The 27,029-nt window shown below is 31.7% G+C and overlaps 3 protein-coding genes across 4 annotated transcripts; 2 read left to right on the forward strand and 1 right to left on the reverse strand.

Moving 5' to 3' along the window:
• The first annotated feature begins 16,259 nt into the window (after positions 1-16,259).
• On the forward strand, positions 16,260-18,299 carry LOC110640105 (F-box protein At1g67340). The gene is made up of 3 exons (XM_021791290.2): positions 16,260-16,673; positions 16,901-17,063; positions 17,163-18,299. The coding sequence occupies exons 1-3, from the start codon at positions 16,402-16,404 to the stop codon at positions 17,907-17,909; spliced, it is 1,182 nt and encodes a 393-aa protein (XP_021646982.2). The 5' UTR covers positions 16,260-16,401; the 3' UTR covers positions 17,910-18,299.
• A 2,800-nt stretch (positions 18,300-21,099) lies between these two features.
• LOC110640109 (uncharacterized) lies at positions 21,100-22,878 on the forward strand. Of its 2 annotated transcripts, XM_058128886.1 has the most exons (3): positions 21,100-21,243; positions 21,376-21,677; positions 22,693-22,878. In XM_058128886.1, exon 2 carries the CDS (start codon positions 21,394-21,396, stop codon positions 21,667-21,669), a length of 276 nt encoding a protein of 91 aa, XP_057984869.1. In that variant the 5' UTR covers positions 21,100-21,243; positions 21,376-21,393; the 3' UTR covers positions 21,670-21,677; positions 22,693-22,878. The 2 variants fall into 2 exon arrangements, with proteins under 2 accessions (XP_057984869.1, XP_021646992.1); XM_021791300.2 differs by lacking the exon at positions 21,100-21,243 and having other exon boundaries at positions 21,250-21,677.
• Positions 22,879-22,934: 56 nt separating this feature from the next.
• LOC110640108 (REF/SRPP-like protein At1g67360) lies at positions 22,935-24,713 on the reverse strand. Its single transcript, XM_021791298.2, has 3 exons — positions 24,554-24,713; positions 24,228-24,458; positions 22,935-23,599 (listed from the first exon to the last, which is right to left on the reverse strand). The coding sequence occupies exons 2-3, from the start codon at positions 24,456-24,458 to the stop codon at positions 23,159-23,161; spliced, it is 672 nt and encodes a 223-aa protein (XP_021646990.2). The 5' UTR covers positions 24,554-24,713; the 3' UTR covers positions 22,935-23,158.
• Positions 24,714-27,029: the final 2,316 nt, after the last annotated feature.

A 27,029-nucleotide genomic window follows, 5' to 3' on the forward strand; every position in this document is an offset into this window, starting at 1 on the left:
CTTGCCTAACTACAATAGAGCACTTGATTGGGAGCTCATTCTCTATAATTTGGCAATTAGGATTCCTACTGAAAAAAGAGGAAAGAATGTTGAATTGTGAATTTTCTCATTAGAAGTATAGGTGTGTTTATAATTTTTTTTCCTTTTTTTCTATTAATTTTTACTTATTTATAAATCAAATAAATTTTATTCCACATCAACACATATTGGTCCCACGTTAGCACCATGTAGACCCTTATTTTGTAATTTATTATGAGTATGTGCATTGAGTCCGTAGGGAACCCAATTATGAAAAAATTGTATGACTGTAAGATGTAATTAGAGGCATGGAGCTGAATTATTAATTCCGTGGTATGATCTTCATAATAATAATAATAATAATATATTTTTTTTGTGAAATTAATTTAATTAAATTTAAATAAAATTTTGTTTTGTTTAAATTTAATATGAGTAGTTCTTAAATGGACCTAATTAAGTTTAATTGGGCATCATGGGCCTAAGAAAGCCTAGTTAAGAATTTTAAATAGAACCTATTTAATTTATTTTTTGAAAATTAAAATAAGAAAATATATTTTTTCTCTCTTCCTTTCTCATACAAACTCTCTCTCTCTCTTCCACTCAGCCCCACTCTCTTCCTTGCTCCCTATTGGTGCTGCCCCCTCTTCCTTTCTTCCTATTAGTTGAAACATTTCACCCATATCCCAGTCTCACCCAAATTCTGCAATATCAGTTGTTTAAGTTATCTGAACCTTATTACCCTATGACTCGAAATCCTACCACACATCTCTCCCAAAACCCTATAAATACCCTACTGGGGTATAGAGAAAAATGAGAAGAAAAGAGTATAAAAAAAAGAAAAAGAGGAAAAAAAGGGGGGGGGGGGGGGGGAAGAAAAAAGAGAAAAAAAAAGAGATTAAAAAATATTCAAAAAATTCAAAGCTATTTAGAGATATTTTAGAGGTAAAGGAATTTTAGAGATATTCAAAACTCTTTTAGTTCTTTCTTGTTTCTTTTTTTGTTCTTCAATAAGATTTTCTCGCAAGATTTCTTGAAGGTTGGCTTTTGTTATTTTCTTTTCAAGATCTATGCCATGTAATATTTAATTCTATGTACTTTGTCTTTTAATTTATTTTGCATGTTTATGTGGATTGTGTAATCATATTTAATTTGAGAGGATATACAACTCTACACATATTTAGTTTTTTGTCTCCCAGGTTTTTATTACTTTCTGTTATCTTATGAATCTATAAAAATTTTAAAATTAATTTTAGGCTCAAGAATTGCTGAAAAATTTTTTGTATTTTGTAAGTTATGGCTGTTTGAATTTATCTACAAAACCTGATTTGCAGAATACCCAACTTATGAAGCCCATATCTCCTTTATTTATTAATACTTTTGTGTGAATCCAATGTCTAAAAATAATTTTAGAATCTTATGAATCTTTTCCAATTGGTTTCGATTCTGTCACAGGAAAAAAGTTACGATTTGTGTAGACCATTCGGCTAGAGTTTTGTTTGGTCTATAAATTTTATGATATTGTATGGTGTTTTGACTATTTTTTGTAATTTTTTCATTATTTTTAGGCATGTCTAACTCTTTTTAAAAAATTGGACTTCTTACTACTATTAATCTACCAGAATTTGGGAATGGTATGTTTTGCATGTTCTTGGGTTCCAATTGATATTTGATCTATTTTTCTGTATTCTTTTAATTCAAAAAGTGTTATGAAGTGTTTTGAATATGTTAGAAGACTTAGACCCTTAGGTAGTTATAACTAATTAGGTAGGGGAGAGCAGTTTTCGATTTAAACCGAAAAATCGAACCGAACCGATTAATTCGATTCAATCGATTCGGTTTTTAAATTTAATTGGTTCGGTTCGGTTTATAATTTTGATAATTTTGATTAATCAGTTAGGTTCGGTTTTTTGCATAAAAAAATTAAAAAAGGAACCGAACCGAAATTATTAATATATATAGGAAATAAAAAAAAATCGAACCAAATTGAATCGAACCGAATCGAATCGAACTGAAATCAAAGAAAACCGAACGAACCTTAAGATTTTTGAGTTTTGATTTCTAATTTTTTTTGTTTTTATATTTTTATTATTTAGATTTAATGTTAAAAATATGAAATTTTATAAATTTTGGTTTGATCGGTTTAAAATCGAACCGAACCTATATTTATCGATTCGATTCGGTTCAGTTTTCTCTTATCAATCGGTTCGGTTTTTAAAATTTTTTATTTTTGATTTTCGGTTTTATCGGTTTGGTTCGGTTCGGAACCGAATCGACCGTTTGCACACCCCTATAATTAGGAATCTTAACTCCTTATGAGACTAAAGTTAGAATCCAATGTGAGTTGTTATTAGTATTTTCTTATTTTCTTTACTTTCTTTTTTTTCTTTAAGTTTTCTTTATTTTTTTTATTACATATAAAATTGGTAAGTAGCCTTAATGTAAGTACCAAAAAGGGCATTTACATGGAGTTAAAAGGGAGTAAGCTAGGGATATCATTGTCATACTAGAAGAGAAGACCCTTTTTTAAGGGTAGCTTGCCCCAATGGTAATTGCAATTACGAACAAGTAAATAGCTCTAAATTCTTAGAATAACTATTGGGATGAAATTGTAGTAATAATATGATTTTTATTTGGTAAATTAAAATTAAATTTATTTTTAATTTAATTGACTTTTGCATGTAATTAATTTAATTGGTAAATTAATATTAATCTTGTTTTTAAATCAAACTAAAATTGGCATATAAAATAAATTTAATTTACTTCTTGGTAATTGTAAAATAAATTAACATATTAGAAATCTTTATAAAGGTGCGATTATTTGGGCCTTATGTGATATTAAAATAAATTACACATGTATATAATTAATTTAGTTTAATTATTTTTAGGATAACTTGGTGAAAAAATAATTAATTAGGTTAAATAGAAACTTAGGGCTATTTCAAATTGAATTTGTTTGTAAGTTAAATTCTTAATAATAAATTAATTTTAGTCATCTGGTAAATATCATTTAAATAATTTGCAATCCCATAGATAGGAATTACTTGTGCATGAAAATTATTTGTAAACAACAACTCTTTTATGAATTATTTGCGTATGTAAGATTAGAATTTCATTTTTAGGAAAAAGTTTAATAGAGAAATAATAAACAAGACTTCTAGAAACATTAGTAGAGGACTAACACTCAAATTAACAAGATTAGACTAGGTGTAAGGGGTGCCTAACACCTTTCTCTTATGTACCCACTATCCCGAACTCAAACATTGGGCAATGGTAATGACACATCTTACCCTTCTGTAAGGCATAACATGATCCCGTAGTATACCTAATGAATTACCGACTCCGTCTACCAATAACCCATTAAATATACTATAAGAGATTTTTAAACAATTTTCTTACTTTTTGAAAGTGGTGAGCACTTCTAGCAAGAATTAAAAATATTTAATTGAAGTTTAAAAGCTATGTAAAATTTTTAACAATTTTTATTTTTTTGCAAATTTTGTAAAAATTTCAGCAGAGTGTCTGCTGTATTTGAGAAAACAAAAAAAATTTCACCTGTAGAAAACACTTCCAAATATTTCACTTCGTTAAAATCAACCACCATCATAACTCAAATCAACACAATTTTTTCCAAACTCCACAATTCAAAGCAATTCTCAATTCAAATATCTTCAAAAATAATGCTAAATAATTTCATTCACATTCCATTAAAGAAAAATTAATTTACATTCATCAGTATAAATTTACAGTAGAAAATTCAAAAATAATATTATTACAATTTCTGTACAAATTGCTCAAGACTAATTTGCAATGTACAAATAGTCATTTATATTAAAATAAATATATACAATAAGGGTATAATGTAATACCCGACAAAAGATCCAAAGGTAGTACTATGATCCTCAGCAGCTCACTCAGTTGCTTTACTAGTATCTCTATCTGCGACAGCAATGAAAAGTCATTGCTGAGTACAATAACTCAGTGGTGCACAACATACTAAAAATACTCCTTATGCATAATTAAATCACAAATATCTAATTATAATGATGAAGTCAGTAAATAGATACAAAACACAATTTTAAATTTTCATCAAAGCATTTCCGTTTCAGAAGTCACAAAACAAACTTTATAAAAAACACACAGTCATATCATGCCATCAATATAGTGTTCATCTCAATAGCCAGAGGCTTATGAGGCATACCAAGGCTAGCTAGCTCAAACTATGGGTACCCATTCAAATTCTTCCTCTACTGGCATACACCTCAAAACTTCAGCCAGAGAGGGAATTCAAAACTATTTTCTCCCACTAGTCATGCTAGTGAGGCATTCAGATATATGGTCATGACACTGTGGTTTTAAAACTATCTTAACAATTTTCTAAACATTTATTTGCAATTCATCACATACCATAAAATTTTCCAACAATTTAAGTTAAAAGCATATTGTTTCATTAAATCACAATTTTCAACACAAATAAGTCACAATTTATTCATTCAAACAATTTGCTGAAGAAAATTTATAGAAAAATTCTATGTTGTGCACAAACCTCGTGCGAGTCGCCTCTAGGCCTTGACTCGATGTTTCCTTTCATTTCTTCGCATTATTCTCAATTGAAACACTCAATTTGTAGTGTTTTAGTATCACAACTTATAATAAATCCAATAAATAAATTCATGTTTTCTTAATTCTAATCTTAATATGCTTAAAATCATGTTCTTAAAAATTTGCATTTCGGGATTATTATTCATGGCACATTCAAGTCAAAATTTGACTTTTTCATGCTTAATAGGTATGTAAATTCCAATTACACCCACATACTACATTTTGGGTGCCTAATTTGTTGGTTTTGGTTGCCCCTTCAATTTTTAGGTCTCCTAATAACAATTTCAAATTTACAGTTTTTGTGCCCTGTTTTGCACTGTTCCATTGGCCTGGTTACTGTGAGAATTTGGCTAAGTATCCTTCATCAAAGTTGTTCCTTATTGTCTTATCTTTAATTTCCTTTTTGAATCACTCCATTTGGAGTTTTGTAGCCTAAGATATGATTATTTGAATAAGGCTGGCAGGATTGGTTCTTAACCCAGAATTCTGGGCTTGTTTAGGTTCTGGCAGTTTTGGATAACTAACTTTGGGTGGTAAAATAACTTGGTTATGTGTAGAATTTGGGTTGGTGTTCTTCATGAAAGTTGTAGTTCTATGTCATACCTTTCCAATGCCATAAAAATCAGGTCATTTGGATCTGTCTAGCCCAAGTTATGGCTAAATGAACAAATACTGTTCATTTGGTCATTTTTGTTCAGTGACAGTGCACAATATCCGGGTTTGACATAATTTTTCACTATCAAAATGTCATTTTCTGGGCATGGTCTCTAAATGAAAATTATGTCTTTATGTATCTAATTTCATTTTCTATTGGCTTCACACCAATTGGATTGGTAAATTTTCAGTTTTGGTCGCTGAAAGGGACCTAGGTCAAGCTGCCAGATTAGGAACCCTACCCAATCCGAATTGCATTTTAATTCTACCAATTCCAACACATCACAATTAGTCCCAAGTGACCATTTTTAACCTCAATTAAGGTCATTTGTATCAATTGGCCATTTCCTCTAATTTTTCTCCCAATTTCAGCATTCAAGAACCCTAATTCTAATTTTTATTCACTTTAATTAAATCAAAGTGTTGATCTTTAATCTATATACTTCATTCAACCTAATTAACACTTCAATTTCATCAAATCGTGAAATTTCTACCCCCTCCCCCCCAATATTGCTGGCCAAATTTCACTATGAGTCCTTCCACTTGATTTATTTCATTTCTTTCATCAATTCTAAGTTACTTTAACTAGAAACACATAAATTAAACTAGAGATTACAAGTTTAGCTCACTAATCTTTGTTTGATTTTCCAATTCCTCAATTCTTCCCTTTTCTCCTTTCTTTTTCTTCTTCAATCTCCTTCTCAAGTGAAGATAGCAAGGATTTATGGAGTAATTTTAGAGAATTTAGATTAAAAGCTTGCATCAAGCTTTAATGGAGGATGGAAATGGAGGTTTTAAAGTGAGAGGGAGGAGAGAGATGAGGGACGGCACAAATGATGAAGGTGACCATAATTTTTTTTTCTTTTGTTTTATGTAATTATTTGGCAATTTGACTAGTCAAAATTTGGGTAAATTAAAATTTAATTTTGATTTCATTCTTGATATCACCAAAGTGAGGTAATAATTCAAATTTCCTTACTTTTTCTTTTTCTTTAATTTTTCAATAGTTCTTTAATTTAATTCTCAATTTCGAAATTTTCGTTTCTCCTATTTTGTTGGACAGTTAGATTAGGAGTCACCTCTAGGGGTGAATTAACTAATTTTTCCCTTGCCGGTCTAATCCGATTTGTAAGTAATTCAATATTTCTTCCGGATCTCTAACTTAATTATTTGACCTACTTGGATTTCTAACCTAATTATTTTACCTACTTATCAACTCTGTTATGTGATTTTCTCTTTTTCACTAGGTTCGCAATAGTCCTTAGGACAACAATGTTACATTTTCCGATTCAAAAGTAGGGTTAGGACTGACCTCGCAGTCATTTCTCAGGAAGATCACCCATCGCTGTGACTCCCAAGTCATTTAATCTTTTATGTTATATTTTTCTTATTTAAACTTAACTATCTAGCAATCACTAATTATTTGCATTAAGGGCTTATCTAGGTGTCTTAGATGTGGTTCTAATCCCTTTAATTGTCCAGACCGACACCGGTCACTAGAACAGTGAAATATACCAGGCTATACATATAGGGGTGTTACAGGTAATGATGTTTGTGAAAATTCTGCAATGACTAAGTTGTCATCCATGACCCTCAAAAGAAACATTGAATATATTCCGGTTATTACTGGGGTGGCGACTCCTGTCTATCTATGCCTTTGTGGCATAAATCCTTAGTACCGTGGTCGTGTTATGGAAGACGGTACTTACCAGTGGTTTAATTCTATTAGAATTGTATGAAGTGCATGTGTAGAAAATACTGTCTAAGGAGGTGGTGCTTAATTAGACTATTGTGATTTCATCATTTTTTATGGGCATTACCTGGTGCATTTTATATAATTCTAGTGGATCACGCCTTACAATGACACCCCCCATCTACACACCATTTCGTCCACGTCAAGAGCATTTAATGGAGCATAGACGGAAAGTTACCTTTTGATAATAGTGCAAAACTAATGGATGCCACTTTGTCACAAAGTGAACCACAAACCCTGAAGTGAAAAATGAATGAAATCATATGGTACTTTTTTATAATTACCCCTATTTTTTTTTTACATATCGCTGATGTGACATCAACTTCAATTTTAGTATTTTGTTGCTGATATGGCAAATGACATGATAAAAATATTATTATTTTATATATTGTTACTGACGTGACATAATTTTAATAAATAAAAAAGATAATTTTTGACTTTTGTAAATTATAGTCAATTTTATATATTTGTTTCATTTATAGTTAGTTGACTATTTTTTATATAACTTAGTAAAAAATTAATATTTTATTACTTAATATAATTGTAAAAAAAGAATATTTATATTACTTAATACAATTTAAAAAGTTAATTTTCCCCTCTCTCTCATCCCTCATATTTTTTTACAATATTTATGGAGTTTATTTTTTAAAATATTTAATTTTTTTATTAAAAATATTAAAATTTCATGTAAAATTTTTTAATAATAACAATAATCATCATTTTAGCACATATATAATAATAATAATAATAATAATAATAATAATAATAATAATAATAATAATAATAATCATCATCATCATCATCATCATAATAGGAGTGGATGTGTATATATATTATTGAATGATGGTGGGTGGGACGAGAGAGAAAGCAAGGGGGAGAGGAAGGTGGATGGAGGAGTTTATATATATTATTGGATGACACTGAGTGGGAGCAGAGGGAGAAGGAGAGGGAGAGGGAATAGAGAGAGAGAGAGAGAGAGAGAGGTGGGTGTATAGATATTTTTGAGAGAGGTGAATGGAGGGGTTTATATATTATATTATTGAATAATAACGGGTAGGAGGGGAGGGAGAGAGAGGGTGGTAAGGATATTTGTTAGAGAGAGGTCGGTGGACGGATATTGTTTTCATTTTAAGCAAATAAAAATTTTATCTATTTTTATAAGTAACTTTTATAAATAATGAACAAAAAATTAAAGGGAAAAGAGAGAAAAATTATTTTTTTTATTATATTAAGTAATACAAATATTTTTTTTTACAATTATATTAAGTAATAAAATATTAGTTTTTGACTAAATTATGTCAAAATTAGTCAATTAGCTATAAATAAAATAAACCAATAAAGTTAGTTATAAGTAATAAAAGTTGCAAAGTTTAATTTTTTTTAATTATTAAAATTATACCATGTCAGCAATTATATACATAATAATGTTTTTTATCATGTCAGCAGCACTATAATAAAAAAAAAATTAAAATTTATGTTGTACCAATAGCTATGTTTGTCACGTTAACCGCTATATCAACATCTAAATAGTTAATATTAGTCAACTAACCACATTACTCTTAAAATTTCAAATTAAGCCAAAATAAAATTAAAAAAATTAGCTATGATTGATAAAAACACTTAAAATTTTGACTTTTTTTAAGCATTTGATCTATTATTTTCATCCTCCTACTATTAATTGTGAAAGTTACAAATTTTAATTTTTTGAATTTATTAAATAAAATTATTTGAATTTATTAAATTAAATTCTGAACAACTACTAAAATATTATGTTTAATTCATCAATGACTAAAATGAATAATATGAGAAATTTTATTTTTTTCTTATGGATTCTCTCTACCAAAATATATTGAAAATAACTAATAAAGGAGTACTTGATGTTTAAACATTATATAGTCAAACCAAATCAGTAGTTAATTTTTTCTAAAAATAAGGGCAATTGCTAATTTGGTCCTTATCTCATTATTTTGGGAAAATTATTCTACTAATATTTTCAAGAAACCCTTGAAGTAAATATTTTTTTTTCAAAGGTGGAAGATCAGTTCATTAATTAACTCAGCATCATAGGCCCACAACAGAAAGGTCAGAAAAACAATACAAACACTTAGACCCATTAGCTCCAATATAATTAAATATTACAGAGGAAATACTCTGGGCTTGTTTGGTATTGCTGTTAGAATTGCTATTGAGAAAATCAATTTTTTAGATATATTAGTTAGAGTGTATTAAAAAATAATTTAAAATTAAATTTAATAAGTTTTAGTCATAAGACTATTAAAATAACAAAATAATTTTTTACAAACTGCTTTTTTCAATAGCATCTGAAATGATATTTTTATTTAGAAAAACAGTTTTGAACCTCCAAGCATAATGCCAAACAAGCACTTAAAAAGCCTAACCCACAATCACTAAACAAAGCCTAGGGCCCACATTGAGGAACCCTTTAAAGACCAGGGATGGTAAACTTGCACCGCTCTCATCCAGCACCTGAGATCGTGACATCGGCAAGAAGTTTAAACACAGACTTAAACAGTTCTTCAAGCATTAGTAGAGCCCGCAAAGCCTTTGATTCACTCACATAAGCTCTTCTTCCTCCCAAAGAATGGAGCCTTTAGAATCTAAACAACCTAGAAGCACAACAGTAGCCAACAAGAGGGGATAAAAAGCAGAGCTCTTATGGATCCAAGAATCACACACCATAGGGGAGGAGAAAAAAGAGAAAGCCTTTATGACATCTTATTCTCTTTTAGCCACATGAAGAGACGACAGTCTAGGACAGGTTGCAAACAATTGAACCTTCAAGGTCTCTCTTCCTTGGATCAACTGATGAAGCTTTATCTCCCTGACGATTCAAAGACATAAACCCAGCCTGCAAGTAAAAGCAAAATTACAAAGCACAAAAATCATTAGTAGCCAAGATTTTCCTCTATCTTCATCACTGTTGCTCACCATACCAATCAAATACTATCTACAACCCATCGAGGGGAACTCACTATTAGGGAATGGAGAAGGCGGCCTTCCCCTGTCAAAAGAGGCAGGAGAAAACTACCGAATACAATCTATTTGCTTGTTTTACAACCACCGCAAGTGCACAGATCGCTAACAAGTAATAAAGTGATGAGTAGAGTATCGTTCCCACGAGGACCGTGTTGAGTACCAAACTATATTGATTTTAATTATCTAGACGGTCGAATTGTAGAGAAATAATGATTATATCTAGATTGAAAGAAATAAAATATAAATAATTAACTAAAATAAAATACTAATGGACAAAGGCATTCTAGAGCTAGGGATTCACACTTCAATCAATTATAGAATCAATCTGATTCATTAAATAAATGGAAGATTATTACTTTGATAGAAATTAATTCTAAGTTATCTTAAGTCCTCTCTCAAGGCACTCAATGTGTGTTTTAATTAATATAAACCCTACTTTCGTGGTGATTAAATTAATTAAAACCCTTTAAGATCTTTGATTAATTTTGAAACTCCACAAAGGTTATCAGCCTATCTCTATGTCAGATTTTCAAGGTTTAAAATCCCAATTTTCTAATATTAACCTTCACCTTTCAGTTCTTCAATTAATATCTGTAATCAATACTAAGTGGGCACCAACACATAGCATGCATTAAGGTCACAAGTGATTGAATCAAAGAATAAAATACACAATATATTAAATAAAATCAAACCAGATCCATAATGAAATTGAGTGCTACACTCTAACCCTAGAATAAAGAACCTACTCACCCATGGTGAGTTTTACAATCAAGTTTATAAAAAGATAAAGAGAAAACATGAGAAGAAAATAGAGTGAAAGAACCCAGAAAGAGAGTTGCAGCCTTGGACTTTTGGAACTTCGGCTGAAAATCCCTTAGAGAAATCTTGCAGATCTTTTTTCCTCCCTTGCCTCCCTTAAAGTTGATGTGCATCCTTGAATGTAAATCGGCTCCCCTTGAATGTAAATTATGTTCTTGAATGTATATTCTCTCCCCTCCCTCAATTCATGACTTGTTATATTTATATCTGGTGTAAAAACCCTAATTTCAGAGTTCTAGATGTGTTAGGAACCCATCTTGGATGTATATTCTCTCCCCTCCCTCAATTCATGACTTGTTATATTTATATTTGGTGTAAAAATCCTAATTTTAGAGTCTTAGAAGCGTTAGGAGTCCATCCGGGTTGAGTTAGAAGCAAGAAAAGTCGCATCAGAATCGCCATTAGGGGACTTTACACTGGGCGTGTATCACATGTAACTTTCTGCCACTTTCATTTTTCAAGCTTTCTTTATCCAGAAGGTTGCACGGGGTCCAGAAGGTTGCACAGCTCGTGTGCTGCTTCTGGCCCTATATTCTTCATGTTTTGACCTTTAGATCTCTTCCAAACTCATCTTTGATTCTAGAACCATATAAAAACACTTGATAAAATATAAAAATTAATGAATTGAGTTAGATTAATATGTTTTCAAAAATAATAATGAAAACATATAAAAATAAACATAAAAGGTTGCTAAATGCTAACAAAATGTAATGCATGTTAACCTTAAATATCTATATAATTTGATGCAATCAAATACCCCCAAACTCAAACATTTACTTGTCCTCAAGCAAATTAAAACTTTATAAAAACTTATTGGGGTACTTAGAAATATAACAGAAAACTTAACTTGCACATAATTAGACATTCTTCAACCTTCATACCAATTCCCACTTTCAAGGCATAGGGACTTCAACAGGCCTGCTAAAATCTCACCCCCTTTATGATGTTTCAACTAATTATTCCTCTATGCAAGGCCATTAATAAGTCACAAATAACCTATTTTATCAGGATAGACTTAAGAAATACTTACTCCCCCAAATTTGCCTTTATTATGGGTAATTGTAGTGAAGTGATTCAATTCCAACTCCATAAGCATATCTCAATTTTCTATCTTCACTAATGTAGCATATACTTTTCAAAAGAACAAAAGGTCTTTAAAAGGGTTGTAATGGGGCTAAAGGAATAATGACTTGATTACCAATGAAAGGTTTTTAGGGAATGCAAATATGAGGATAACATGTATGTATAAAATACCAAGTATACTAAGTTTATTCTACTGATTTTGTATGGAGAAATGCGGCTTTTGATTTTTTTATAGTGCCAAGCATGCTTCCATGATACTTATCTTGGGACTTCTTTTTTATTTTTTTTTTGTTTTTCCTTTTTTTTGTCCCTTTTGTCCTCTCTTCCAAACTCATTGCTTTTGCTGGGTTAGAAAGGCAAATTTTAATTTGATTTCAATTGCATACTTGCACTCTTTCTTGAGTTCTACATCCTCTCTCTATTTTTTTTTTTTACACTTAATATACTTTTTACTTATGCATTTAGGTTCCTAAAAAGGGTAAGATAGGAGTTTAGGCTAGGGGCTAGGTAAATGGTAAGCAATAAATTCTAAAAGGTAAATATAGGCTTCAAGTTGGCTGCAAGGGATATATATTTTAATTAGGGGTGGCTAAGGCTTAGTGAGGCTATATCAAAGAATGCCCTAATCATCTCTTCATCAAGCATATGCTAGGATTTCGCCTTGATAGGTCCAAGAGGCATGTTCTAGAATTGCTGAGGCATTTTTAGGTTTGTTTGTATTTTAAAAATTTTCTCCTAATTTTACAAGTTTAATGTGATAAATTAATGACTATAAAGGGGTTTAACTCCACTTAGGTGATTAAATTCTTCACAAACAACATATTGAAGCCTTTTTTTTTTTCAGTTACATTCATTCCTCTTTCCCAGAGAGTCCAATCATTAGGTCACCAAGGTTTTAGTTATAATTCTAAGTTAAAAGCTTTTTTGAAAAAGTCCAGAATTTTCAAAATTTACAAAAATTTTCTAGATTTTTGATACACAAATATAATATAGACATAATAAGATAATGAAATGCAATATATGAATGCAATGCATGAAACACACCCCAAAACTCGAATTTGACATTGTCCTCAATGTCATCAAGATATCATAATCAGGTCAAGAGCAACATCATAAACATAATAACAAGGAAAAGCTAATGGATATAGAATACTCCCCCTTGAAGCGTGCCTTTCCTTGAAGATTTGTGAGTTTGATCTCCATTGGTCCTTTCAAGTGCTTCTTGAACCTACAAAGTGAACAAACATCGAAATCAAGTTTGGGAGGGTGATAAAATAAAAGAAATAGATAAATGCAAATATTAAATTTAAAACTTGGGTTGCCTCCCAAGAAGCGCTAATTTAAGGTCATTTGCTTGACCCCTTTTAGAATTACTAATTAAAAAGCGATTTTTGCCCATAGTAGTTATCATGTAACACCACATATGGGTCTTGATTTGTGGTACCCTCATCGGCAAGATTTGAAATAAGATTGCACATAGCACGAACAACACATGGTTTAGAGTTGTATATTTGGGAAGAGGACTGTTTTAGCTCATGGAGGACATATGATGATATAGGAGGTGTCCATGATAGAAAAGGGTCTTCTGGTGGTATATGTGTAAACATCGTTCATGAGCTCAAGTTGATAGTCTTGTCAATTTCTTCATCTACCAACTTCACCTCTGATCTATCTTCATGTAAACACTCTTCTAATGACCCTCCAACATTAAAGGAGTTGTTTTCTTCAACTTTAGGTACAATTTCTTATTCAAGTAACTCCTGCTCTTGTGGTAACTCTACTGGTAAGTCGTCTTCAAAGGAATTTTGTTCTTCTGGCTCAACTTCTTCTATAGGTTCAAATTCCCATGAAGCTTCTTCATTCTCCCAACTTTGTTCATTTGTTTCCTCCTCATAGAGTGATAGCTCATTGTTCATCATAAGGTTGTCAAAATTTTTCAATGGAGCTATCGCCCCTTCAAATCCCACTCCCTTCTCTAATTGCAGCTCAAATGATCGGTGTGAAATATTATATTGATAGATGTCTAGACGATATTGGTGACTCCAACCCTGCAGTGAAGAATCCCAATGCCAATGGTAATCAAAATCTGCCATGTCATTCAACAAGTGAATGGCATCCTCATGGTCTCTTTGAAGAACATGATCACCGGTAGCCCAAGCTCCATAATCTACCCAATTCCTTGTCACTTCATCTTGACCATTGTAGAAATTGAGAGTGAGTTCATAATTTGAAGGCTATGATTGGCAAATTGCTCTACCAATTCATTGAATCTTCTCCAAGCATTATAAAATGGTTCATTGTGTTGTTGAATAAAACTTGTGAAGACTTGCTGATGAAACATCTCAATGTACCGCACACGAAAAACAAGCAAAAATAAAATTAGACAAGAAATAAACTATAAAAGAAATAAGAATGTCTAGAGTAACCAAATCACTAATCGCTCAATATCAAGCACCGGTCCCCGGCAACGGCGCCAAAAACTTATTTACTAGTTTTTCAACAACCGCAAGTGCACGAATCACTAACAAGTAATAAAGTGATGAGTAGAGTATCGTTCCCACGAGGACCGTATTGAGTGCCAAACTATAGTGATTTTAATTATCTATACGATCGAATTGTAAAGAAATAATGATTATATCTAAATTGAAAGAAATAAAATCTAAATAATTAACTAAAATAAAATACTAATGGACAAAGGCATTCTAAAGTTAGGGATTCACACTTCAATCAATTATAGAATCAATCTGATTCATTCAATAAATGAGAGATTGTTACTTTGATGGACATTAATCCTAAGTTATCTTAAGTACTCTCTCAAGGCACTCAAGGTGTATTTTAATTAACATAAACCCTACTTTCGTGGTGATTAAATTAATTAAAACTCTTTAAGATCTTTGATTAATTTTGAAACTCCACAAAGGTCATCAGCCTATCTCTAGGTCAGATTTTCTAGGTTCAAAATCTCGATTTTCTAATATTAACCTTCACCTTTCAGTCCTTCAATTAATATCTGTAATCAATACTAAGTGGGTACCAACACATAGCATGCATTAAGATCACAAGAGATTGAATCAAAGAATAAAATACACAATGTATTAAGTAAAATCAAACCAGATCCATAATGAAATTGAGTGCTACACTCTAACCCTAGAATAAAGAACCTACTCACCCATGGTGAGTTTTACAATCAAGTTTATAAAAAGATAAAGAGATTACATGAGAAGAAAATAGAGTGAAAGAACCCATAAAGAGAGTTACAGCCTTGGACTTTTGAAACTTCAGCTGAAAATCCCTTAGAGAAATCTTGCAGATCTTATTTTCTCTGTTGCCTCCCTTGAAGTTGATGTGCATCCTTGAATGTAAATTGGCTGTTCTTGGATGTATATTCTCTTCCCTCCCTCAATTCCTAACTTGTTATATTTATATCTGGTGTAAAAACCCTAATTTCAGAGTTCTAGAAGCGTTAGGAGTCCATCAGGTCGAGTTGGAAGCAAGAAAAGTCGCATCAGAATCGCTATCAGGAGACTTTACACGGGCTGTGTAGTGATACACGTCCCGTGTAACTTTCTGCCACTTTTGTTTTTCAAGCTTTCTTTGTCCAGAAGGTTGCACGGGGTCCAGAAAGTTACACGGGGCAAGTTACATGACCCGTGTACTGCTTCTGGCCCTATATTCTTCACGTTTTGTCCTCAAGATCTCTTCCAAACTTATCTTTGATTCTAGAACCACATAAAAACACCTGATAAAATATAAAAATCAATGACTTGAGTTAAATTAACATGTTTTTTAAAATAATAATGAAAATATATAAAAATAAACATAAAAAAATGCTAAATGCTAATAAAATATAATGAATGTTAATATTAAATGTCTAAATAATTTGATGCAATCACAATCAGAATAAGAGCTAACCCTAAAAGAAAAAAAAAAAAAAAAAAGAGCAAGCCGTGAGAAGGTTAGAAGCAAGTTTTTGTAGGGAGGGTTATTATTAGTTCAATTAAAAAAAAAAAAAAAGTTGTATCAAATAGAATTTGATGTTTTAATGTTTTTTTTTAAAAAAAATATAAAGATAAAGGCAGATTAGAAACCTGAAGCAGAAAATTTCGTCCATGTATGCTCGCAATGTAATTCGACAAAAAAGTTGTATAAGAGTACAACTTTTTGCAGCAGAAAAGCAGAATAATAATAATTAAAAAAAAAAAAATAAATCGACGACGAACGGACGGATCTGGGTCAAACCCGTTTGACTGAGAAAACGACAATACAAGGGCTAAGAGTGTAAATAGACAAGCCCGTGTTTTTTTTTTTTTTTTTTTTTAAATTAATTAGATTTTAGTAAATTCGGCTCTCTCGTTGTTCTTGTTGGTCTCTTTGCTCCCTCTTTTATATAAGGTTTCACTTCGCTTTTTCTCTCTTTATCTCTAAGATAGAGAGACAAATCGAAACAATATTCGACAGGGAGAGAGGTACACACAGAAATGAGAAGAAAGAGAGGGTTTTGTTATCCTACGGCAGAAGATTGCGTAGATAAGAGGTTAGTAAAGAGAAGAAACGGAGGAAATTTCACCACCGCCACCGCAACTGTCCCCGGAGAACAAATGCTTTCCCGGAAAAAGCCGAGGTTATCGCCGGAGAGTGCCGGAGAGACTGACTTGTTTGATTTTTTACCCGATGATCTTGTCATGTCTATTCTCTGCAAGCTTAGTTCCTCCGCCTCTTGTCCTTCCGATTTCATTAACGTTTTGTTAACGTATGCGATTCTTTTTCTTCTTCTGAAATATTTTCTCTATCCCCTTACTGTTTTGGATTTTATTTTTCCCTTCCTGGAAATTGAAATTCCTGGCACTTGCAGTGGAAAAGTGGAAATTGGTTAAGAATTGGGGTTCTCTCAATTGAAGTTTTCGATTTTGAAATAAAGAAATGAAATTTTTTCGTGTTTGTAGCTAACCATATGAATTTCGCTTTTTAATGAAACAGATGCAAGAGATTGAATGGGTTAGGCCTTCATTCTCTGGTACTATCTAAAGCTTCTCAAAAAACGTTCGCTATGAAGGCCAAGAACTGGTCCGATTCTGCTCACCGATTTTTGAAACATTGTGCCGATGCCGGAAATGTTGAAGCTTGGTACACTCTTGGCATGGTAATTTTTTATTTTTTATGTAGAAGAATTTTTCTTATATGGAAGTGATGCTAATGGAAGACTCTAAACCAAGAATTGATTTTTCCTGGTTGTCGGCAGATTCGGTTTTACTGTTTACAAAACCGAGGGAGCGGAGCTTCTCTAATGGCCAAGGCGGCGATTAGCTCGCACGCGCCATCACTCTATTCTCTTGCGGTTATACAGTTCAATGGTAGCGGCGGCTCCAAGAACGACAAGGACCTGCGAGCAGGAGTGGCCCTATGTGCGAGAGCTGCTTTTCTAGGCCATATCGACGCCCTTCGTGAACTCGGCCACTGCCTTCAGGACGGTTACGGCGTCCGGCAAAACGTCGCCGAGGGACGCCGATTCCTCGTTCAAGCCAACGCTCGGGAGTTGGCCGCTGTGCTGTCTAACCCTAATTCTGGTCTTAATACACGCGCATGGCTTCCATGGAACCCACACGCTCACCCCAACCATCGGCATGCAAGTGGTCCGGGATGTCCTTTGTTGAGCGATTTCGGGTGTAATGTTCCGGCTCCGGAGGCACACCCAGCTAGTCAGTTCATGGCCGAGTGGTTCGCGTCCCGTGGCGGTATACCCGGTCCGGGGCTCCGTTTATGCTCTCACGTCGGCTGCGGAAGACCAGAGACTAGAAAACATGAGTTCCGAAGATGTTCCGTTTGTGGGGCTGTGAATTACTGCTCACGCGCATGCCAAGCGCTTGATTGGAAGCTAAGGCATAAGGAGGAGTGCACCCCCGTGGAGCGGTGGGTAGACGAAGACGGTGCGGTTGGCGTTGTTGAGGCTGGTGGTGATGGAAACCAAAACGTCGTCGCTGATAGCTAAATTCAATAACGTTAACGGTGACGGTGACTGACGGTAACGGCAGATGACGTGCTGTTGAGTATTAACGGCCGGAGAACGGAAAATGATGATAGTAAGACCATTTTGGGCTAAGTTATTTACCATGGCCGTTAAATAGCAGAAGTTTTGTTCCTCTTGATTGTATAAAGCGTATATTAGAGGAATCGAGGGTACCATTTTTTTTTTTTCCTTAATTTAAATTATAGACAGTGGATTAGGGAGGGGCTCAGTGTTTGTGTCCTTAACCGGCGGGCTAGTGGCCGAGTGGCAAGGATGCTTTATTTTATTTTAATTTTTTTTCCCTCCTTTTGTGTAACATAGTGTAAATTTAAAATGGGTAAGTTAAAAGATGCAAATTCCTGGAATTTTCCAGCTTCCCCCTGTTTTCTTTCCCTTGTTTAAATCCTTGTGGGTTTATTTTGTGAGAAGGTTGTGGGTAATGATGGCCATTATGTGTGAAGATTGTATGGTATGAAGAGTAAAATATTTTGGTGTTTTGAGGGATAAATAAGACGAAATTAGGTATGTGAAATGTGATAAATAGCCAAACCACCTCAATGTGAATTGCAATATAACATTTTATTGTGGTTTTTAGCTTGGCTTAGCTTTGAGGTAAAGGTAAGGAATTTGTATATCTTAGATGTTAAAGAAAGTCAATTTCAATATTTAGTCTCAATTGAAAGGGCAGCAAAACTTTGAGGTGCTCGTAGATTATGGGCAAGGCAACAACTTAATCATTGCAATTTTCAACTATCTTTTATCTTCTTTTTTTTATTATAGTAAAAAAAAGTTGAAATCCATGTAGGAGATTTTTGACCGTTTAAGCTTTTTTTTTTTTTTTTAATTATTTTTTCGATGAATAAAAAGGGAAGGAAAGGGAGTAGTGCATTTTTTTTTTTTTTTTTTGGCAAGTGGAGGTGTGGTGATTTGTTTACAACAAGCTTTAAAGGGAAAATTTTTGACAAAAAAAAATTCCCATTCAAAGGCCACTTCTTATGGTGGGTATGCACTTATTCTTGCTTTTATTATTTTTATTATTATTCTACAATGGGTAGTGAATATTTGGGTGGTCCAGGCCCAGCCCATTTAATGACGTTAGTTGGGAATTCTAGCTGTTGTTGAAAGTTGTCTTTTTGTTTTTCTAGTAGGAAGAGAGAGAGAGAGAGAGAGAGAGAGAGTAGGCATTTGAAATTGAGTTTGTCACATGACTAACTCAATATACTTTCAGTTATACAATAGATAGGGACAATACAACATTGCTGAAGGAAAGCAGATCCAAAATGCTAAGCAGTGATATGTGGGGGTTTGACAAATTGTTGATCCATGTACTACCAAATCTACAGCTGAATCAGGAAATTTAATTTGATTTTGGTGTAGTACACTTCACTGTTTTACTAGTACATTTTGGCTTTTGCATTAGTACTTCAGTGATCCCATCCGACCAACCATTTCAACCAAATCAATTCCTCAACCCTTTTCATTTAATTCAATCATATTATATATCACTCTTCAAAATCAATTACCCCCTTTTGGGCTTTCCATTTCAAATTCGAGTTGGAGTCTAATATATATATATATATATATATATATCAAATGTATTAACTTAATTATTTAATGGTCAAAGGCTTTAAAAATTTTTGAAAATTAAGAAAAAAAAAATCCTCCTTTCATTTATACGTTAATTTCAATATATTGATCGCATTATAATTACTATGGCTTCTTTCATGAGTTGTTCTCATTTCTTAAAAGCGAAGATTGAAAGAAAAAGCATAAGGAATTGGATTCTTATCATCATTTTGCAAGAAGAATAAAAATATAAGAATCTTATAAACTTAACTTTTCTTCTCTTGTTGTGTATAAGAAAGTAAGAGTTCTTGTGTTGTCATTAGTTAATGCATGAGTGTGCCTTTAAGAAAACCTAAGCCTTAAAATAAACACCCAAAATTGATGGAAATTATTTGGAGATTCACACATTAAGCGGATAAATTAAGGCCTTAATTTTTAATATTTTTTAAAGTAATATTTAGTATTTTGATTATAATTAATATATTATCTCTCTTATTTTATTTGATGTTTATATTATTATTTATAATTTAAAAAACTGATTCATAAAACGTTATCCTTTATAACTTTTAAAGTTCGACGAAGTATTTTAACTAAAATGAAAAATATAATATAATTATTTTATATTTAAAAGTTAATCTAATAATTATTTTTACACAATAATTATATTTTAAATCACTGTATAAAAGTAAGCCCTTAACTGTGAATATTTAATAACTAACCGTTAGTAAAATAATCGAGAGCTATTAGAACAACTAAAACTATTAGAATAATTAAGTTATGTAAATAATCCACTTTAAACCCTCAAATTGATAGAGATGCCTTAGACTTTAGTGTCGTTAAATGCTTAAATTAAGTGAAAAAGAAAAAGACAAATTTATTAAATTATGTTAGATTGAATGTTACACAAGCAAAGTTCTTAAATTACTCAACTAGATTAAAAAGTCTATTACTATATGCTAATTTTTCATTTATTTGCTTCTTGGATTCACAATTAGGATTTTATCTAACAAGATAGATAAAAAATCAAAGCTAGAAAAAGAATAAGCATATAGAATTGTTTAAGAATTCCTCTAGAAAATCATACTTATTGGATTTTCATACTTCTATTTTTATAAACATTATGATTAAAATGTATAATTAAATTGTAAGAAATTTAAAAATTATAAAAAAAAACGATTTAATTATTTTAAAATAATAAAATAATTTTCAAATTTTGATACCCAATATATTAAAATGTAAAATATTTAATGATGAAATAAAAATGTAGGTTTAAAAAAGATAAATTAAAATTCAACTCAATTTCTAAAACAAGATTTAGCATTCAAGTGTATATTGAATTAAGTTGAAAATTAATTAAGCTTAAATGCTTAAATTAGATTTAGTTAAAAAAAAAAAGGCTTAAATTAGATTAGATGAGACAGCAAAAAATTAAGCAAACATTCTTTTAGATTTGAAATTAAGCTTAATAAATAAATATTGATTCTTCCATAATAGTGTTTATTTAGAATCAACACAGATTGTATAATTGCACTTTATTAGGGGATATTAAAAAAAATATATATCGTTTAAAGGGCTGCGGTGTAAGATGTTATAGTGGGCCTGAGCCCATAAAATAAGGCCTTGGAAAGAGCCCATTTACAAAGGGTTAGGCCCATTTATCACGCCGTAGTCAACGAATTTTGTTGATCTCAGTCACGGCCATAAACACGCCTCTCTGCTTCGCTAGTTCTAAGCTCTGAACAGTGAACAGGTACGCTCAACCATGTCAATGTCCACTCGATTTCCTCATATTATCTGAATTCAACAGATCGATTTGAGGACCTGATTTCTTGTTTCTTATTGAAATTTTTTTTCGCTGAGTTTGTTTGATTTGAAATTCTAGGGTTCTTTTAAAGGAAGGATGGGATTTATCATGGAATTCGCCGAGAATTTGGTTCTGAGGTTGATGGAGGATCCGAAGGAGAGGGATCGCAAATTCAGGGAGCACGTATATGCTGTGAAGGATCGATGCAACAAGACCAAAGAGATGTGGAGTTATCCACTTCGCCCTTATGGGTTCTGGACATTTGAGCGCCACAATGCCCAGCTCGCTTGGGATGCTCAGATTAGCCAGGTGCCCGGCCGTAGGGACCCGTACGATGACCTCCTCCAAGAAAGCTATGGCTCCCCCAAGTGAACATTGAGGTTAGTTTTTTTGGCCCCCACTAGTGGATTGTATTTAAAATGATTGATTATGATGATTTTGTATGGTTTGATGTTTTCCCCTTCAATTCTTGTGTTGAATGCTTGGTTATTGGATGAAGATGGTGCTGTATATTTGGTTTATGGGTCATTTCTGCGTGCTTGTATTCTCTCTTTCTGAGTGGAATAGTGGATGAATTTACCAGAGCTTTGGTTAATATGGGAGTGAAAAATACAGGGTCTTTATTGTTTATCGTGACAATAAATTTCACTATATTTGTCTTCCAATTGTTGAGTTTTTTATATGATTGTTTTGAGGCTTTAAAATTATGCCGCAATTTCTTCTTCATCTTCTTCTTTTTCTTTTGTACCTAAACTTGATCAAGAAGCATTTCTACTAATATTCTTGAATCTTGATACATATGTAAGTAGCCTTGAAAATGAGAGTATGAAGTTGCTAGGGTGCAATGTAATTAATTTCGGAAATGAATTGTTGTTCTATTCGATTGATGATGAAATTATCTCTATGCCAGAGTTTCATATATTTTGGTTTCATTTCCTGCATAAATTTTGTCTATCTTTATTTCATAACTATGTAATGTTATGCTTAAGGTGGTACATCATATTCAATTGTTCTTGATAACAGAGATCCTCTTGAAACAATTGCATTTTTTTGGCATAATATATGTCTGGTCATGTCAAATGTATGCAAATTAGTTTCGAGGGTTAGTCATGCCAGTATGAATAGGTTATTTGTTAGTATTGATGTTTTATTGTTGTATTTAGCCCATTTGTCTTTTTTTTTAGTAATTGTCATTGTAACTTAATGATGAGTGAGAGAGATGGATATATGAATGTGCTGCTGTGGATCATTTGCCTATGTTTCTTTCTCTAGTCAAATTTTCATATTCAGTTACCGGATCAAATCTTTTATCTAAGTTTAACAGGAGATTAGCAAATCTGTTTATTCATTTTATTAACTGTGATACTTACTAGTGTTATTTACTTATGTTTTCAGTGATGCAGCCAGATTGAGATGGAGATTTCTTTTAAAGTAGACAGAAAGGTTGCATTGTCTTGTAATTCGTTTCCTGCATGATTTGTCAGCTAGTCTGTGATAATATTCCGGACTAGTTCATGATTTTGAATAACTTGTCCATATAACTCGTGTTATGGAGTAAATCTCTTTGTGGAATGTTGACCATCCTTCTAGCCCTCTTCCTCTGCCTGTGTGTTGAGCAAATAGGTGCTCCACGCCACTTGTTTTTAAATGAATTTATCTTCTACTACGAGCATTGGATAGTTTCCCTAAATGTTACATCAATTAGGCCAATCTTATGACGATCTAGTAGATTTACAAACCATTCACATTCATCACCACATTAAGAAGTCCAAAAGACCCATTTGCAGATTTGCCAGAGACGCACACCTTATCACATTTTCGCGAACCTAGAAGCAAACCCATTGGACTAAGAATCGACCTTCTAATCCGAATCTGATGAATCATGTGCAGTTGCATTTTCTTTCTTCTCTGTTTCACCTTGCTTAAATGCCCTGGCTATATCATCAAGTGAAACCAAGGGCACATAATTAAAGACTTTATAACCATTCTGGGCCATGCCCTTAACGGTATGGTTGTACTTCTCCGACAAGTGTGCAGCTGTGGGAGCGACCATATCTGCAACTGTGTGAACCACAGGGAACTGGTTGAGTTTAATCCACACCTTTACAGATTGGGTGAGCGCCAAGTGCTTCAACTCTGTGGTTGCATAACGCACAGCAGCACGCGGCCCTCCAGCGCTAGCTTCATGCACAAGTTCTTGGAGCTTCTGTGATGCTATCTGTAAAAAGCTCTGGGCTTGACTCACAGCCTGCTTAGCAACAGGTGGAGCATGCTTATCAAACTTTCTTGTACCTTCGTCTACCTGCAGCAACCAAACAGTTGTTAGCCATCCTTCAATCGCAGAAATCCAAAGGGGAAATTAAAATCACAATTACTCTTCTATCTGGGTTCATAACAAATCCAATATAACAATTGTTCACGATGCTATATATTGACCTATAATTTATTGAAAACGCTACGAGGGTCATGGTTAGAATTAAATACAAGAACAGAGAACATAACATCCTCAGCAATCTGCAGAAAAATTCAGCAAAGAACATAGAATCAGTCATGGGTAGATTACGTATGCAATTCCAACCCAAAATACATAAAACAAACCCAAGGATAAAATGGTTACAGAACTTGCATAAAATCAAGCGGTAAAAAGATTATGAAGCAAACAGCTATCATCTATTTACACAAGATACCACAAGGCCAGAGGACCTTGGCTAAAATTACATTGAACCGCTGCTAGGAAATCATGCCAGCTAAGATTTATAAACAAATAAAAAGGATTAAGCAGCTCAAGTGCTCAACTAGGAATACATTCCGTTAAGATTCTTAGCAGCTCAAGACTCGAAAGCTGAACAATTGATCCAAACCAATACTTTCTAATTAGAAGATAAGCTAGAATCCAAAGAAACCAAACAAAAGAATTATACTGTAATTACCTTATTATCAAGAAATACAAGAAGATCATCGGGCAAGTCCTTGAATTTCCGGTAGACTGGGCTCACAACGGTAGTTACAGCACTCTCGACCGTCCCAACCGTAGATCTCAGTGGCCCCGAGTTCTGCTTCGCGTAATCGTATAGATTCGAAACGTACACCAGAACCTGGATAGCTGCGATCCTCACGAACACTAAGTGCTTCAATTCTGGGTTCTTCTTCTCCATCTCCATCTTCAAACAAAGGATCCAATTTTAGCTCAGCCACAGATCTAAACTTAAAAGAGTCAGAGAAAAGATCAAGAAAGGAAGAGAAGGTTACTGCAGACCTTATTGCATAGGAAATGAGGGGGAAATTACTCAGCTTCCTCTGCGTTTCTTCTAAGCTTCTTCTTACTCCAGTGGCTTGTAACTGAATTTTCGGGAACCTCCGCTGCAGAGCTGCGTTCTATAGAAATGGACTAATGGAGAGTTGGGAGCTGATAGTGAATCTGAACCGTTGGAATAATCCAACGGTAGTAAGAAAATCTCGCGGTGGAGTTGGGTGGGTCCTGATTATAAATTTCTCGTAACGCAGGGAATTTATAGAGTGGGGCCTGGAGACTGTTTCTCTAGTAGAAAGTAGAGGTTAGCGGAAAAACACGTGGCATTTAGCGAGAAGGAAGTTGGAAATATGTAAAAAAGGCCGGTAATTTTAAAAATTAAAGTATTTATATTTCTATGGTGTGTAACTAATTTTTATTTTTTAATATTATTTTTATTTAAATATTTTTTTTCTGCAATTGATATTATTGAAATTCGAAATTGAAAACTCTTGAAACGACTCTATGTTATTTGCTAAAATTTATTTATTTTATTTAAATAATTTAAGTTTAAATGAAATTGGTTTTTTTTTTTTATAAATTACCATTTACCTATATTCATTAACAAATATTTAAAAAAAGAATGAAGTAAAATAAAGACTTATTATTCATGAAATGAAATTGACTTCAAAATTATAAAATAAGGTAAAATTAACTTCTATTATCAATTTATTTTCAAGATAAACCAAATAAAATTCTTTTATTAAGCAAAGTTCTTTCAAATTTGCTACCTCTATATTTTTTTAGAAAAAAATAAATTCATTAAGAAATTTATTATAACTATTCATTTAGAAGGTACTTGACTTAATTTATATGTTGGTCAAATTAATTTATAAACTTTAATTTTAAATTAATCTATTTATTTAAGATATTTTAAAATGTGCTTATAAGAAAAAAAAAAGTTGAGAAGATGAGTTTTTTTTTTTAATGCTTATAATTTGAGTGTTTATGCGTTAATTGAAAAAAATAATTTATTATATTATCCTTTAAAATTTCACTATATACTCTCAAAAATTTAGATTTTTGCATTAATTTAAATAGATTATTTACATTAATTTTAATGAATTATTTAAGATTAATTTTAGATTTTTATTAATTATTATTTAAGAAATAATTTAATATCTTTCAATAATTTTAATAATAAACAATCTTATAAATTGATTTTTATGAAAAATTTTAATTATTTATTAATTATTATTTTAATAAAAATATATAATTATTTAAAATTTTAAATATTTATAAATTGAAATTAGTTTAACTTATAAACCGTAAACTTTCATAATTTAGGCTAAACGAAGATACGATGCTATAACAAATATTTCAACAATCCGTCCAATATGACATTATATAATGCTTGCATGTGTTAAAAAAAAAAATCAAAATGTAATTTCTTAAAAATAAAAATTTTCCCTATATATATTATTTCCCTTGGTGCTATTTCACATCTGCTAGCCAGCAGCCTTTCTCCACTAACATTTTGGTATTTTCCCACCAATCATGGCATAATTTACTCCTTTTCTTCTAAGTAAAAAAAAATCTAATAACTTTTTGTTCAATTGTTTTATTTTTTGGTTATTAATAAAAAATATTATAAAAATTACTTATTTTTATTAATTTTAGTTATTTTTTAACCTTCTTAGTTCTTACAAATTAAACACATCCAAATTAGATATATAAGTATGATTTTATTATCAATAAATTAGACCAAAAATATAGCAAATTTTCCCTTTTTACTCACAAAATCTAAAAATGGAAAAGAAAATATAAATTTTATTTATTAATCTTTTATATTTAAGATTCTGTTTGTTTCATTGAAATTTTTTTCTGAAAAATATATTCTGAATTTTGTTTAACGTTTGAAATATTTAGAAAAATTTGATGAACTAAAAATATTTTCCTAATTAAAGGAAAAATTAAATAATTTAAAAAAAATAACTTACTTTTTTTTAAAATAAGAAATTATTTTTATTTTTTAGATTTTAATAATCTTATTAAAATATAAAAATATTTATACATATATAAAATAAATATATACTATTAATTTAATATTACAATCAAATAATAAAAAAAAATTCATGAAAAATAAAAAATTATTTTTCATATAAAATATTTTTTATACACAAGTTATTTTTATAAACTAAATTAAATTTAAATTTATAATTTCAATAAAATTTTTCTGAATTTTTATTTTTAAATTTTCCGTCGCTCAAACGAAAGAGAGTAAGTTTTCTCTCCTTGTATTTATTCTCTCTAATTTGTAATCTTCCATTCAAGGTGTACGTATTATAAACTTGTACGCATTTTACTTGATTAATTTAAATAAATTAGCTCATGATTCCAACTTCAATTATTATCTTCATCTTGGATTTGTGCAATCCTTACCACAACTTTGTGTATATATAAAACTTTCAAATTTTTGATGGACAAAGGTCATTGGTTCTTC

Source organism: Hevea brasiliensis, chromosome 10, assembly GCF_030052815.1.
Source record: "Hevea brasiliensis isolate MT/VB/25A 57/8 chromosome 10, ASM3005281v1, whole genome shotgun sequence".
Classification (NCBI taxonomy): domain Eukaryota; kingdom Viridiplantae; phylum Streptophyta; class Magnoliopsida; order Malpighiales; family Euphorbiaceae; genus Hevea; species Hevea brasiliensis.

Bases quoted from the DNA above. Each gene is read 5' to 3' on its own strand.
- LOC110640105 (XM_021791290.2), top strand. From the start codon at position 16,402: ATGAGAAGAAAGAGAGGGTTTTGTTATCCTACGGCAGAAGATTGCGTA. The intron at 16,674-16,900 runs GTATGCGATTCT...TTAATGAAACAG, and splicing joins TTCATTAACGTTTTGTTAAC to ATGCAAGAGATTGAATGGGT. The intron at 17,064-17,162 runs GTAATTTTTTAT...GGTTGTCGGCAG, and splicing joins CTTGGTACACTCTTGGCATG to ATTCGGTTTTACTGTTTACA.
- LOC110640109 (XM_058128886.1), top strand. From the start codon at position 21,394: ATGGGATTTATCATGGAATTCGCCGAGAATTTGGTTCTGAGGTTGATG.
- LOC110640108 (XM_021791298.2), bottom strand. From the start codon at position 24,458: ATGGAGATGGAGAAGAAGAACCCAGAATTGAAGCACTTAGTGTTCGTG. The intron at 23,600-24,227 runs GTAATTACAGTA...TGGTTGCTGCAG, and splicing joins TTGTATTTCTTGATAATAAG to GTAGACGAAGGTACAAGAAA.